A 15,972-nucleotide genomic window follows, 5' to 3' on the forward strand; every position below is an offset into this window, starting at 1 on the left:
AAAATTAATATGCATTAAAATTCAATATTTAGAAACAAATTTAATAGTTATCGCCAGATGTATGTTTTGCTCTTTGATTTTCTGATACGTATTAACATCCCACTTTTTATTAATCTCTATAAATGGATAGACAGTAGTTATAGCTCATAACTAATGCTTGATTTTTGAAAAGTTTCGGAATTTTTCATAATACAGCTCATGATTTATTGTATGAACATATTTTTTCTGAAACTGTGCTCAAAATTTGAATTGGAAATAGGAATGAAGCAATTCGCAATTATGATAAAATTTCATTGGAAGAATTTTTGTTTAGAAAGTTTCATGTTTAATTTAATTGGTAAGAATTTCTCTCCATAGAATTTTTTAGTAACATGGCCAAGAATTTTTATGTGTGCATTGGTAGCGTTCGTGTGCAGTGCAATGTTTTGCCCAGGTATATACGTTCAACATGGTAATATGGTCGATTCTCATAAACGTATCTTATATATATATATACTGTATACATATATCAATGATTGGAAATATTTCGTCTCTAGAAATGATAATTAGAAAAAAAAAAAAGACAAATATATTCCTACCAGTGCTGTGCTACGTACATTATATACAATGTGAGTAGTTATTACAAACGAGACGACATAGAAAAAGATGTATATCCATTTTTGCTTTGTACATAGGTGATAATAATAATCATTCAATATAATAATTGTAACAATGATTTTAATTTGCTAAGTCCTCAGGCGCCACCGTAACTAGGCTGAGATTATATAAAGGGTCTGCTCCATAAACACTTTTTTTAATCGACCTGTCTTCTCTTTATCAACTTCTGTGATGCATTTTGAGCTCTTTTTCAGATTATCAGAAAGATTTCGCTGATGCTGGAGGCCTTAATTGCTCATATCTGCTTGAAAGTATTTTTCAGGTGTTTTTTATTTAATGATTGCCATGTTTGGAAAAAGTTAAGGGGCACCCAAAGTAATGGCAGAAAAATTTGGAAAAAATGTTTTTGTCTGTAAGATTAATTTACAGGGGAAACTGTAATGTTTGACATTTCCAAAATTGTGTCTAGCTCGGTACACAGACAACCAAATATGATATAAATATATGCTAATTTATGGAAGAGCCCAGGGTAAGAGCTTGAGCTTCATGATTGAATTGCCTGTGCTATTTTTCACAGTATTATGCATGGCATGTACAAATCCTGGGTAATTTTACTGGTGGAGCTTAAACGACAGAGGGCGCCGAAAAGATGTTTTACAATGGTGAGAATTTCGCTTTGAGTGACCCCTGGACTAAATTGCCTTGATCGAATCGCTCTCAAATTAGTCTGTTCGGGATGAAATTCAAGGTAAGCGAATATAGGTTATCTTACGGATTACCGAATTTCTAGGATAATAATTGTTTTCAGGAAGTTATTCACACCAAAACAGGGGTCTCTGAAAATTTTTAACGCCCTTCTGTATTGGAGGTGGCATAACTACTATTGTGGCCACCAGGACTCGACTAGGATCAAAGTTGTTTTGTCCATCATCGAATATGTTTAAATTTTAGTGCTCGTTTACTCATGAAAAAATTGGGCCCCTGAAAGTTAAGCCTGTATTGTGTGGATCTAGGAACTTCTGTCTTTCTAAGTTGCATATTTGAAGGAAAAATTTAACTGCGGCTAGGTGAATCCAGTTATGCTTTAAAAAAAAAATAAGACTTCAGTAAGGCTCACCTGCTAGCCATGATTCTCCATGATTTTGATCAAGCCTCTAATGGAAATTTGATGTAAGCTTTTGGGTGACATGGCACATTTCTGAGCGATACTTCGAAAGTGGTACCATGGATAAGTTCTGCCCGAGACGACCTGTTAAAAATGTAGCGCCCGAAAACATGCAAGTTGTAGCTATTGCAAATGAAAATTCGAAATGCGCTTCATATTGGAAGGTTTTTCTGGACGCTGGGCATTGAGCAATCTTTAGTGCAAATCATCCCCCCCCCCCCCCCAAAGATCAAAAGTATCTGATATTTTCCATTAGATGTTGTCAATCCCGAATAAATTTATTTAATCGCTATCATAAACTTAGTGTATCCAAAAGAAATTGAGTGTTACGGTTCATCAGCGCGAATGGTTCAAACTCACGCATCTCTCACAATTTTGTTGTTGGGTTCAATTCAGAGAAGCAGTGTCTTTTTTTTCGGTATGGGTCAGAATCTCAGCAGCATGGTATTGGGTGACACACGTGTTGAGCTAGTGTTATTTCATTTGGTAAAGCTGTTGATTATACTCTATTACTCTTGGTGGCCCCGTTTTTAAGTGATTCAAGCGATACACTATTCGTAGAAAAACGGAAATTATATATAGGCTCAATGAATTAATTCATCCTATGTATAGGAGCACCTTCGAACTTTCGCCCTCTATTTGTTTTTTAATGTTGATTGTCGACGTTCCAAAGTTTAAACATCCAGATAAGGTATCCACGAAAGCTAGAGATTCAGTTCAATTCTGCAGTTTCATTCTGAAATCATTCGCAAACTCGTAGCTCCCTCTCTATAATTTTTTTTGTTACCCTCAAGCGCACTTTGACTACAGTGAAATTTTATTTTTACTTTCAAAACTCTGCGTATTTAAAATAGAAATTTATTTTAAACTGATTCTAAAATGTAACCAGTTTTTAGTTATTTTTCTTTTTTTGCGATTATATTACCCATAACGTTAAATTTCAAACGTACTAAACATTTTTTTTGTCAGTAGTCAAGTTTGACGAGGGTCGAAAAACTGGTAAGAGCCTAGTTACGGGTCTAATCGCACATTTGTTAGCATTTCTTTGGCGATGACTTAGTTACACAGTGTCCTACGTTCTCTTCGCTGAGATCCGGTGGCGCTGCTGATTGCAAACTCGAGCACCTCTTGCTGCCGGTGGTGGTACCGCCGACTATGAGCACGGCTGTTTGGTCGGTGGGGTCCACCACTAATATGTCCTCGACCTCGTCCTCCTCCTCGCCCAGGTCTACGAGACCCGCTATCCTGAGCGAAGAGGACTGACTGCGACTGTCCTGCGATATGCATTGGCTGGTCGAAGGCTGCTGGAGTTGGTGCTGCCTGGAAGACGACTCCCTGCCGGTCGAATCGCCGGTCTCTTCACCTTCCAGCATGACTTCCGTTCCGGACAGCGTGCCGGACACAGTTGTCGAAGAGTAGTCGTCCGACGTCGTCCAGGACATCGTGTCCAAGCCTGGCTGACGACGAAGCTCTGGGTAGTTCTTCAGCAGACCGTTCGTGGAAGTCGCTGATTCGTCCTCCTCTTCGACGAACCACGAATTGTTCGAGTCGTCCTGGTGGCCGCGGCCGTCACCGCCTAAAAGCGCATCACAGATGGATATGTCGTCGATATATTGATCCTCGTCGTCGATCTGTCCAGGTATCTCTTGGATGATTATACCGTTACTCACATCATCTTCGTCGCCGTCGACGGGAACGATTGTCGTCGACGGTCCGCTGGTGTCTTCGCTAGACTCACTGATCATTCGTTTCGGAGTGTAGTGTTGTTTGATGGATTGCGCCGCCGCCATCACCGCCGATTTAACGGGCGACTTGTAAGAAGTTTCAGAGATCCGCGAGCTGCACAGGCTTATCACACTGCCCACGAGGGGCGTCGGGCTTATTTCGGCCCCGGTCACGAAAGTTGCTGCCGCGGACGTCGCACGGGCAGATGTCAGTTCGTCGTCCCGCCTCCTTTCCTGCCTGGTAATGTCCATCGAGGAGTCCACGGGCCAGGATAACGGAGGTGATGGACCACATATTGAGCGGTGAGCGGCTATAGTCGCCACGGAATGGCACCGGGGATCTAACGTCCGTACATACTCTGCAAAGGGAAAAAAAAAATACGGATTTTCAAGCACTCAAAAGTGGTAATTTTTCTTATGGTGCCTATATATATACTGTTTTATATATATATGTATGTAGATTTTTTATGGGGGGGGGGGGGGGACTCTGTCTTTTTGTACATTGACCGTTTATGCCAATCAATCTTGCAACAATTATCGATTCGAGCATATAAATCCTGAAGTTTTTCCTCCTTGCAATGACGGTTTAATGCAGGAAGCGAAGAAAAACTGTTCTTCTAGTAGGCAAAACCTACTACTGCTGCAGGATTAATTGGTATAAAGGGGTCAATGTACAAAGAGATAGAGCTATCTTATGCATAGGCCATCAGGCCTAGCCCCGGGGGTGGGGGCACAAGTGCACTGAGGTTTCCATGGTAATGATATCTGGTACTACGAGATTTTATTTACCCCGGCGGTGACCGTCAGTTAGAAATTCTTCGGAATATGGACTGGGCCGCCGTTTCGGTAAGTAAGGTACTACGATTTTTCAAGAATGAAAAATTAGTAGGCTCTTACTTCCAGCCAACTAGAAAAACTCAGAATTTCACTTTTCCTTGCCCCTTTCATAATGTTCGACCCTGCGGATAACAAGATAAGGAAGAGCAGCAATTTAGTGAACCAAACGCTTTGGTTACACACAAAACACTCCGCGAAATGCATCGAGATTAAATGTTCTTGTTCATCCAACCTCTCTTAGATGTTCGTACATGCATTTCTGAAATAACTTGCAGACCAGTAGTCGATGTATCCATTAAAGCCCTCCTCATACGTCGATACTGAAGGCGTCTGGATTCTAGAATACTCGATGTCTTGGTGATTCAACAACTACGGCTCTATTCAGATAGGGAAATTGGAGTATTGGCTACTAGAAAACCTACGCGACTGGTTGCTCGGCAACTTGGCGTGCTAGTCTCACTACTCCAATATATCCATGATTCCGAAATATTTATTAATAGGCACTCGTAAATTTCGTGTGTTGTGCGGTTTTACGCATTTTGATGGTGCACCCCCCCCCCCTTCTCACTGCAACCGCTCATTTTTAGTTAATCGTTCAGAGCTCTTGTGCCAGGATATCTCGTATCATTTACTAAATGATCTAGTCTTAAATAAATGGCTCATCTATCTTCGCACTACCTTTTTATATATATTAGCAAATATTCTTGTGATTCAGTGAATGTATGGAACTAGATAAATTGCGTCATCCCCCCCCCCCCCGTCTCTTGAGTTTTGAAGTATTTTTAGTAGCGCGGGGTGCGAGAAAATGGGCAACCCGAGATCAATTTTATCATTTGATCATTTTTGTCGCACCACGGTGATTTTCTGCACACGAAGGCTAATTAGACCGGGACCTACAATTTATTGCCGATTCCGAGTGGCAGCATTTTTCATACTCACTAAGAGGTTTGGGCTAACCCCTTGATGTGGGACTTCCTGCGGTAGCAATCTTTTTCTGTGGTCATGTCGCCGTTCCTGTTGTACTCCTGTGTCTGGAAGGTTTCTGACAATAACGAACCGGGAATCGAACTCGTGACACCTCTAAACATCCTTTGGTACTTCAGGCAAGTATCTTATCGACCTAGGCTACCGCACCCCCGAGATCAATTTGAGCACCCACGAGTGAAGTGGGCCTTAGACAATGTGGTTCTTAAATTTTGAATGCGTGACTGTTAGGGACGTCGCTAACCTCTTTCAGAGGGGATAATAAGGATGTGTGCGTGTTTGTTGCCTAAATCAGTGATTCTCAAAGTGTGCTTCGCGGCTCCGCCAACATTTGTCAGTGGCGTCACGGTGAGCTGGTGATATTGATGTACGCCTGTTTGGTGCTTCGGAGGGTTCCGTTGTTGGACTATTCTGGGAAGCCGCAGATGAACGTTGACCAAGGCAAGTGAGCCACGGGTAACAAAAGTTTTAAGAACCACTGACCTAAGGAGTTTCTGGAGTATTCTAGTCAGCCTCGAATAAACGATCATTAGGATAATGAAACCACAAGGCCGAACTTGAGCAGGTGCGAGGGGTGCAGCAGCACCGGGTATCGAAATACCGGGACGCTAAAATTTAGGGGCCGCAAAACGAGATAAAATACTTTGATTACATTGGACTTTTTTTTTACTTCTTAACAAAGCACTTCAATGCTTTTATCTTAAAACTCTTAATAGTCAGACGTTGAACCCTCCAATATGCCAAGAGGTGAGAGGGTGCAGGTGGATCTGGTGAACCGGCCGCTGGACCAATGGGAGTGCTGAATTCTTCTGTTAATCAATTATAAAAAATTATATGGGGTATAGGTAAAATATTTGTTAAATTATTGTTAAAATTGTCCTGGGGAGGGTGTTTCACACTTGTACTTTTTTCGCTGGGCAGCGGGCACTTGCCCAAATTTATTGCCGATTGGATTCCATATTACTGACATTCTAGGGTGCAAATGAAAACTTGACGTGCATCAGGTTGCCCACGGACAGTGGGGGGGGGGGGGATATTTTAGAAGGATCAGTTTAAGATTGCCGCAAAACACTTAGGTCCTTTTCTGAACGAAACACCCGGAAGGGGGGGGGGCGGCGGTTAAATGTTCGGAGAACGACCCGCATTGAGAGAAAGGTGGGAAATGTTGTGTTGAGGAAAGAAAATGATATATAGAGTGTTTACCTCTGTCGAGATCCCCGTCGTCAGAGAAATTGAAAGTGAAGTTGGCTGGCAGTGAAGACATCTTTACCAATGTTTTGTGCGACGTGACTTGAAACTTGGCATTTTCTTCTTCTTCTTTCTTTAGCAATTCACGTCGTCTATCTTCACTCTTTTCGTTTGAACGAAGGTAAAATAAATTTATTATAAAATTTATAGAGAAAAAAAAATATCGATATTTATAAAGATTCTGGTGTTTTTTTTTATGTTGACCGAAATAGATCTAGAAACAGGCAAACATAATCCATATTTTGATCGACGGTGGGAAATTTATTTCTTCAAGCAATTATAACTTAGAGCTGCCCTTAGGGGGTATATGACAGAGGCGGTCTCGCCGGTGGCACACTTACGGTAAAACAAGTGAAAAAATATGCACACTTACATGAAAACCCCCAATTTTTTTCGTAGCAAGCGAGGTGTCTGAAATTCAACTGATTTGATTCTGGAATTATTTCTCTCATAAATTCTGAATTTCAATGAATTCTGGAATTATTATTCTAATTAGTTATAAATTTTCATCAATTCTTAGACTTTTCCTCTCTAATACTGAGAATACTGAAGAATACTCTAATACTGAATATTTATTTATTCTGAAAATTTTCTTTCATTCTGAATTTTCATTGTAATAGATATATTTTTCAGAATTTCTGTATATTCTGTGATAATGTACGAATCTCCTCCCCTACAAAATATATAAAATCGGGTTAAGTAACCCCCGAAATTATTCTCGTCGTGTCTGACAAAGGCGACCCCGATAACACTTATGCGTAAGGAAAGAGTAATGTATAATATGTTGTGTTGTGTGTATGCATACCTATATACTATTGATATATATACAGTATACATAATGAGATTTTTTACCTTTCTTCTGACGCTTTCAGCTAATTCCGCAGCGATGTCAGCGCGGATTTCAGCGTCCATCTCTAAGTCGTCGTCCATGTGCTTATGAGACTCCTCGAGGTGCTTCATGAGCACTGCGACGACGACATTTACAAGCACAAATTGGGCCATCAGCACGAAAACCACGAAATACAATGGAGCGATGATCGGCGAAACACAACAGTTGCGGATGCAGTCGCTCGATGAGTCGCAGTTTTCACGCAGAGTATCCTACACGGAAATACATTAAAAAAAAACACAATTAGCAGCATATACTTTATGTACGCACAGGTTGGCCCGGAACTCTATCGGGATGGCGACTCTATCGGTGTATCGACTAACTAGTCGGGTACACGCCAAGACAAAAAATTTTTGTTATGGAACCCGGGGTCACACCCACGTATGCGGGGTGTGGGTAGGGATATATGCAATTTCCCACCCCAGAAGTCGCCAAAAAAAAGTAACCCTGCTCAAATCATGTTTAGCGATGAGAAAATATCTTCCTGTAGCGGGCAATTACAGAGGGCAAAAAATGTTTCCCGTTTTCCCCTCTAACTGTAGTGTGTGGTTAGGGTCACTTCAGGAACTTTTCCTCGACGTCAGTGGCTTTTAAATTCAATATTAACAAGCGCTACACATAGTAGTCATTTGTGACCACAGGTTCCATTGCAAAAATTGTATGTCTTGACGTGTGCCATTGTTCCTCCAACGGTAGAGTTCTGGAACACCTTGTCTATATTCTTCAACGCAGATGAAAAAAATGAGTTGATATATTACTTTCATGATCCCATTCCAGTTATCTCCGGTAGCCACTCGGAAGAGAGTGAGGAATGCCATGCCAAAGTTCCGAAAATGCGCATGCTCACCGAGACCCTGGCATGGATAGTCATCAGTGCATTCTGCGAAACAAAGAATACTTGAATTATTTGTATATTTTTCTCTTGGAAAACTACGCAATAATAAGGAATATAAAGTATGCTTTTTTTTTTTTTGGAATGCTCGAGGAGGCGAGACTCACCCAAGCGGCCAAAAAGTTCAACACCCAAGGCAGCAAATATGAAGAATAGTAGAAAGAACAATAGGCCGAGGTTTCCAACTTGAGGAAGGGCTTGCATTACGGTATCCAGTAGAGCCCTGATACCTTTGGCCATTTTTAGGAGCTTTAAAACTGCAAAAGATACGGAAATCATCACTTCATTGATAGGACAGAAACTATTAATGTCACTCGGGTATTACGTAAAATATATCCTATAATAAAAATGGCACGAATGAAGACACGCGAACTAACGATCAGTTCCTACAGTGTAATGGTATAAATTGCACTGTAGGAATGCATACTATAACTCGGTTATCTCCGTACATTGAACAGTTTTGAATGGAACCGGCCATATCAATATTCTGTACCATTTTATCTTGGACATTTCTCCAACTTTGAACGGACTTATGTAGTCTATACTGTATGTCCAACAGTTTTATTTTTCTTTGAAACGAAGAGTACACTGTTTAATCCAGCTTTGGTGCTGTCTAGAACCTCCTATATACGTCTCAGTGCTGCCATCCATATTTCCAGTTATTAATACTACACCCTTATAAAGCTTCATCTTGTGCCTCATGTTCATTTCCCGATGGGGTGATAGTTATTTTTCGCCTGACAGTTTGTGAAGTTATATATAGATAGCATTATAATCGAATTTTGAGCGAAGCGAGTATTTGTTCCGACACCATTGTGTGAATTAGGAAACTCGAACGGAGGGAATTTGGCACCCTCACAATGTTCCACCCCATCTATCTGGAGATGAATTAGGTTCGATAAAGATTTCTTCATTAGAAATCACTGAGATCGAACCTGGCGGTTCTCCTTAGTGGTGGTAATCTTTACCTATCACCATTATGTCTAATTAATAGCGTTTTAATTGGCGAGACTTTTCGAATGGCAAGCGGCCTCGTAGTTGGGAGCCAACTTCGCCCGACACGTGTTCACATGCCAATTAATACTCGTCCACGTGACCAAACGCTCGATCACATCTATTGTGGACGTGGGACTTCCTGCGGTGGTATTATGTGGGGGGCGTCTATCGGTGGTCGCCTCAGATTCGAAAGATTTTTTTTGCCATATCAATCCCTGGGATCGAACCTGCGTACCTTGACGCTGGCCTCCACGGTGGTAGACGAGCATCTTACCACTGTACCACTCGCGCCCAGTAAGTTTAGGCTACTGAAACGTGTTTCTAGTCATTTAAATGATTGAAAAACGCCACGTCACTTATAGATGATGAGCGTAGCGGGCTATGCAATCACATCCTAACGATATGAATCGATATATCGATGTTTTAAAGTTCTTAAAATGACTTATAGATATGTTGTAGTTTTTTTGCCTTTCTCTGTATATAAAGTATATATTTTTTCCTTTGCGTGTGAAAGAAAATGTGAGAGAATCTCCGACTATATATTTACGAAATTAAAGGTTTTATTCTGTCATTAAAAATTTATTCGTGTGTGTGTGTGCTAATTTCAGCCAATGTCCATCGTCTGATTAATTGCACATTGTCTGTGACTGACTGGCCGAAGTCCGAAATAATCTAGTTTCTTGTAAATTTGGAATTTTTGTCGTACCCCAGAGATGAGAATCTATTCCGCGTATTTCTCCAGACTCAAGGACATTGACTCCGACATATATATATATACATGAATTTTTTATCTTCGTACACATTCATACTGTATGAAATCAATGCACATATTGACCTCTTGCTATACGCAGAACTCTCATAACCCTAATGATCGTCGGGTTGATCGGAATCACGTCCGACTCCATCTCTTCCAGTACGATACCGATGACGGAGAGTATCACGATTGCCACATCTAACTGATTCCACCTGTACGGGAGGAAACAATACAGTAAATATAATTAAATGCGATGGGGATTTAATAAATGGAGATGGGTTTAAAATAGTGGAGATTTAATAAATTTCCATATTAAAAGGGGGGAAAAGCGCTTAGTTTAATTCGCACAGATATCAATACAATGCAGAGAGTGCCTATAATTGAAGTGCCTTTGGTCTGAGCCGTCTTCAGCCTTAGCTAATTATCCAAAAATTATGCAGCCTTAGGAATATCTTAATGAAAAGATAGAGAATTACCATGTTCTCTCGTAAAAGAGTCGCAAATAAAGTACATTCTCTTGCATAGGCATAAAGTTAGGCAAGGTATTTTTAATAGGCAAGGGTGTCAAATCTTTAAGAGAGTGGGTGCTACTTCATTGATTTGAAAACGTGTTGTGGGGGTGATTTAAGTGATCTGGAACAGCACCGCAGATTGCTTCAGTGATATGTGAATGTGCCGCCAGATTGATCTCCAAACGGTGCCGCAGTGACTTGTAAATGTGCCGCCAGATTGATCTTTAAACGGTGCCACAGGGCACTGAAGTGTAATTGGGAATGTTCCGTGGACCACTTTGAATGTTGCGGACTGTACCGAAGGTCACTCAAGTGATCTGGAAATGTGCCGTGGGCTACTTAAGTGATGCGAAACTGCACCGTTAGATACTTAAGGGAATCTGAAATAATGCCTCGTTGACTTGATTGCTCTGGAACAGTATGCAGGCCATTTAAGTGATCTGTGAATGTGCCGCAAATCTCTGGTGATCTGGAAATGTGTCACTGGCCACTTAAGTGCTTTGGAACTCTGCCACAGGTCACTCAAGTTATCTGGGAATATGCCGCCGGCCACTTGAGTAGTTCCTTTTTTCAAAATTAGGTTTGAGGTTGTGGACCACATCAGATGACTCTGAGGGACATATATCGGTTGAACATGTATGTTACAGAAAAGAAGGGGGGGGGGGGGCCTCGGACCTAATAAAAGTTTAAGCCTGCGCGTTCTTTTAAAGGCAGTGTTACACACTTCCGTGAAGAGATGGGAATGGTTCAGCTGTAGATGTGTGTGTTTAGATCCATTGCCATGTTATCTTGGGCAATTTGGTCCCATGTTTGCAAAAAATTGTAATGTGCACTAAAATTTGAATCAGAACAACCTCTAGTGGTTCTTAAATGTAGGAATTGATTATTTTGCTCAGAATTTCTTTCCAATCTCTTCACTAAGAAGTTCCCAAAATATCATGACTTTCTGATGGGAGACAACATGTCAGCTTTAATTACAGACATCCTGCACTGGAGTAGCACTGGGGGGGGGGGAAAGCATGATTTTGCCGCCCCCACTATCGTGAAATTCAGTAATTTTATAACTTTTTTTGTTCCAATTCAAAATTTGCCACTCCATAAATTTTGCTGTCCCGGGGTATTGCTTCCCCCCCCCCCCCCTCTAGTTCCAGCCCTGTCCTGTACTTACGTAATTCTGAGCATTAGAAATTTGGGGGTTATATATTTTATTGTACAATTTTAAACACTTTTTAACGTATTTGAGGAGCTCCGCATCAAGCTAAATGATGATTGGTTCTCTATCCCGGTCAACACATCCACTGAAACAATATCATTTACCACCGTTTTATCCCAAATTAGATGACTTCATTGAGTTATTTCACTGGTGAAACCATCCGAAAATTATCGTAGCGTATGTTCAGTCGGTGCTGCCATTTGAATCAAAAGTGTGAGATTTGCGAAAAGTTTAAACGAATAAGTAAGGAGGGAAATTAGAATCTTGTGATTGGTCACAGTGAGCGACGAAGGTAGTGTGTCACCATCGGTGAAGTTCAAGATCGACGCACGAGACACATACACAAAAGGTGCCTATATAACCAGGTGGAGTCATCATCCATCCTCTATCTTGGAGCGGGAAGAAAACCCAGTTGTTGTTCAAAGTGAAGAAAAAGACGATAAGGAACCGAGCGATATTGGCCATAGCGATAACACCGAAGTCACACTTCGCTCAAAGATGGCGGAGAAGTCAGCCTCGAGTGCCTGATTTTTGAAATTATATCTAATGAGATGATAATACATATAGATATATAAATACGCTGACTGTCAAAAATTGTAATATTTAATACCATCTGCTACTAACTTCAACCAAAGGAAAAAAGTCGTCACGCGGGTGCTTGAACCCCCAATGCTACCGCAATATTTGCACATGTGAACGGGGCTTAAATGTTTCGTGGATCCTACAAGTGATCTAGAAATGTGTTTGGGTCGCTTAAGTACTCTCGAACTGTGCCACGCATCATTCAAGTGATCCGTAATTATGCCGCGGATCACTTAAGTAATCTGGGAATGTGCCGGGGGTAACTGAGTGATCTAAAAATGTGCCACGGGTCGCCTAAATACACTGAAATTGTGCCATGGGTCACCTAAGCGATTTGTAAATGTGCCGCTTAGTTCATTTTTACAAAATTAGGTTTGAGGGGGCAGGCCACATTTGGTCCACGGGCCAAGGATATATCATTATATGGCTTAGAGGGTGGGTCACAATAAATTTCTTAAAAGGAAATTTTGAGTTCTTAACCTTTGAATAGCATTGAAGTTAACAGAAATTGATTATAATAACATATAAAGGTATTTTCTTTCGGAATTTTGATTTTTAAACAAAAATATTTTTTGCATTAAAAAAAATGATTTTTCGATCGTTCCACTCCTCTCGCGAGATGTTCAAATGATCATAATTATTGAACGGATGAAGATAAAGCGATGGGAAAGAAGTGTCGAGGTCATGCGACACTAAATCGGACATGCGCTACACGAAAACAACAAAATGCCACCTGTTGGAAAATACTTGAACTTTTTTAACTTTTCTTGACAAATCATCGAACTTTGAAAAAAATTACAGCTAGATTTTTGAAATTATAGCTAATGAGATGATAATATAAAGCTTACTCAGAATGTGTACACTGACATTCAAAGTTTTAAACATTTAATACGATCTACTACTAACTTGAACCATCCACGTCTCGGAAAAATTTCTTCATATGTTCTGGGTGAATTTTTCTTTCAGAATAAAATCGTGGGTTTCAAATTCAACTTATTTGAATTTTTTGACTGTAAATCGCATAAGATCTTTGAAATATTTTCATGTTACTTCAAATTATAATTTTAAATAGGTTAGACTATTACAATTAAATTAAAGCTGATAAATTTCCATGTGTAACTTAGATTCTGAAATGCTCCGTAGAGTTTTATTACGTTTGGACACTCCAAACCTTTTTCCGTACAACAATGAGATATCTCAGCCTAGAGTAGATGGTAGATATGGATATTCGAGCTCTCTTTCTCTCCTTATTCTCTCAACGTCTGTTATTAACAGGAGTTGATTTGTTTTCTTCACCTCAACATTCTTTACTCTCTCGCTACCTGTGTTATCGTGAAAAAATAATTTTGAAGAGTAATTTCACCCCACTTCAATATTATAAGGGGTGTTTTTAATCAACGAGAAGTACCTCTGTAACTTCTTAATCTCTCTAATAATTAAAAAAATTGATAATTTTTGTCGCACCACGGTCATTTTCTGTACACGAGGGCTAATTGGTCCGGAACCTACAACTTATTGCCGATTCCAAACGGCAGTCGTTTTTTTATATTCATCGAGAGGTTGGTGCGCTAACCCTTCGATGTGGGACTCCCTGCGGTAGTAATCTGTTTCTGTGGTCATGTCGCCGTTTCTGCTGTACCTCTATGTCAGGAAAGTTTCTGATAAAGACGGACCAGGAATCGGTCTCACGACACCTCTAAACATCCTTTGGTACTTTAGGCGAGTACCTTATCGATCTGGGCTACTGCGCCCAGTTAAGAAAAATTACCCAAAGTTTGGGAGGATTAATTTAAGAGTATATTTCCACTTCTCAACGAAATTTGGATGAGAAAAATTAAATTTTGATACGTATTAGGGCGAAGACTGATCGCTACGGTTTCACAAATAAAAAATCATGGGAAATATAGCAATAGAAAAAAATCTGCTATTTTCATACTTTTTCCTTTGATTTGTTAAATGTTAAATAAAGATAACATTTTCAGAGTTTATCGCTGTTACTCTAACGCTGAAATGTGTTACAAATAACCTGTACGTAAAGGGGATGACCTACTCAACAGATGCTAGTAGATGGTGAGTAGTGCTACAAGATATTGCCTGTCCCTAATTCTGTGGCATTTTAGTGTATCAAGCTCGTTTGGGTGTTTTCAAAAATTAAGTGCTCCGTGATGAAATTTTCTACCAAGAAGCGCTCCGTGACGTAAACAGTTTGGGAACCACTGCATTAGAGAAACGCATCACTCACCTGTCGACGAGGTAACGTTTGAGCCCTAAAGCAACGATTTTCATTACAGCTTCCAAGATGAAGACAGCAGTAAAAAAGTAGTTGAATATCTTCAGAGCGTACACGAGTTCCTGCAATGAAAAGAAACGCAATACAAACAAGCGGAATCAATGTCATTCAGCGTTTATACAGAATTGTGAATATCGAAATATTCGAGCTATTTTTTACGTTTTATAGATTTAATATTATGGTGTATATAAAATAATCACGCACCAGGGGCATCATGTAGAATTCGGTGGCCATTGTAACTACATTGAGTCCAATCACAGCAGCGATTGCGAGATCGAAATATTTGCTCGTTATAATGTTATGGGTTAGAAGTCTAGGCTTCGAGTAGTTGATGTAATACGGGGGCTCTCGGAGTTCTGCAAAAAAAAAAATACACACATATATATATATACAATTGTAATGTTGAAAAATGCAATAAAAAAATTCAATCATATATGTTTATATTCACAAATGAACCAGGTGTCATTTTCTAGAATTTCATAAATGTGACATTAAAGGGAATATCGGCCGTTCAAATCATGGAAATGAAGAAATGTTTTTATTACAAAAAAGTGCGTAATTTGTGTAATTGCTCAACAAACCACATTAAAATCTGTTTGTTAGTAATTTTTCTACTGCGATTTTTATAATTAAAAAAAATCATGTTCCTCTACAGGAAATAATATCTTCATTTCTAGTAGTTTTCTCCGTGTTTGTTTTTCGTCACAAACTGATATTCAAAATATCCCTCGTGAACCAAATTTCATTCAATTCACTCTAAGTTTTCAACATACTTACTAAGCATTCATTTTTAGATCCGTCAATATTTATTCTAAAAATATGAATTAATTGCTAAAAAAAGCCAAAAACGTTGTCGTTTGGTACGATTATTTCAGTCTTTATTTTCTTTCTGCCATATCGTTCGACACATCCTAAAATGCATGCTTATAAATGTTTGTGTGTGTCTTTAGAAACACGATGAAAAATATGAATGGATTTCATCAAAGTAAGAAGCGCAAGGGACAAATATAGCTCATTTCAGTTTTGCAGTTGTTTTTCAATGAATTATTCATTAAACAAAAACATTTTCCACATAATTTGATTAGATTCACCAAAATACATTTATTGTGTGTGTGTGTTTACACTGTTTGAAAACAACATGTTAGCTGAAAAATTAGATAATATTTCTTATTAAAGAAATATAATCTTTATTTTGAACGTTCCTTGTCCGCTTAAATCATATAAATTAAATTCCATAAAATATAATTTCATATAAAATGTATTTCACTTTCGTAACATCATAATGATAT

General features: G+C 39.5%; 1 protein-coding gene across 2 annotated transcripts in view; it reads right to left on the bottom strand.

The window, feature by feature from the left end:
* Positions 1-3: 3 nt before the first annotated feature.
* LOC149067071 (voltage-dependent T-type calcium channel subunit alpha-1I-like) overlaps positions 4-15,972 on the bottom strand; it is a 313,211-nt gene continuing 297,242 nt past the window's right edge. The window contains exons 27-34 of one of the 2 annotated variants that reach the window (XM_089252945.1): positions 14,888-15,039; positions 14,636-14,745; positions 10,168-10,298; positions 8,444-8,593; positions 8,203-8,324; positions 7,408-7,656; positions 6,511-6,658; positions 4-3,845 (exon numbers count right to left, since the gene is read on the bottom strand). In XM_089252945.1, coding sequence (XP_089109071.1) covers positions 2,797-3,845; positions 6,511-6,658; positions 7,408-7,656; positions 8,203-8,324; positions 8,444-8,593; positions 10,168-10,298; positions 14,636-14,745; positions 14,888-15,039 — 2,111 coding nt within the window. In that variant the 3' untranslated portion in view covers positions 4-2,796. The remainder of the gene's footprint in view (positions 3,846-6,510; positions 6,659-7,407; positions 7,657-8,202; positions 8,325-8,443; positions 8,594-10,167; positions 10,299-14,635; positions 14,746-14,887; positions 15,040-15,972) is intronic. The other variant, XM_089252946.1, reaches the window with a different exon arrangement.

Source organism: Pholcus phalangioides, unplaced genomic scaffold (genome assembly GCF_987345545.1).
Source record: "Pholcus phalangioides strain wild (caught in Gottingen) unplaced genomic scaffold, Ppha-v1.0 ptg000031l_1, whole genome shotgun sequence".
NCBI classification, from domain to species: domain Eukaryota; kingdom Metazoa; phylum Arthropoda; class Arachnida; order Araneae; family Pholcidae; genus Pholcus; species Pholcus phalangioides.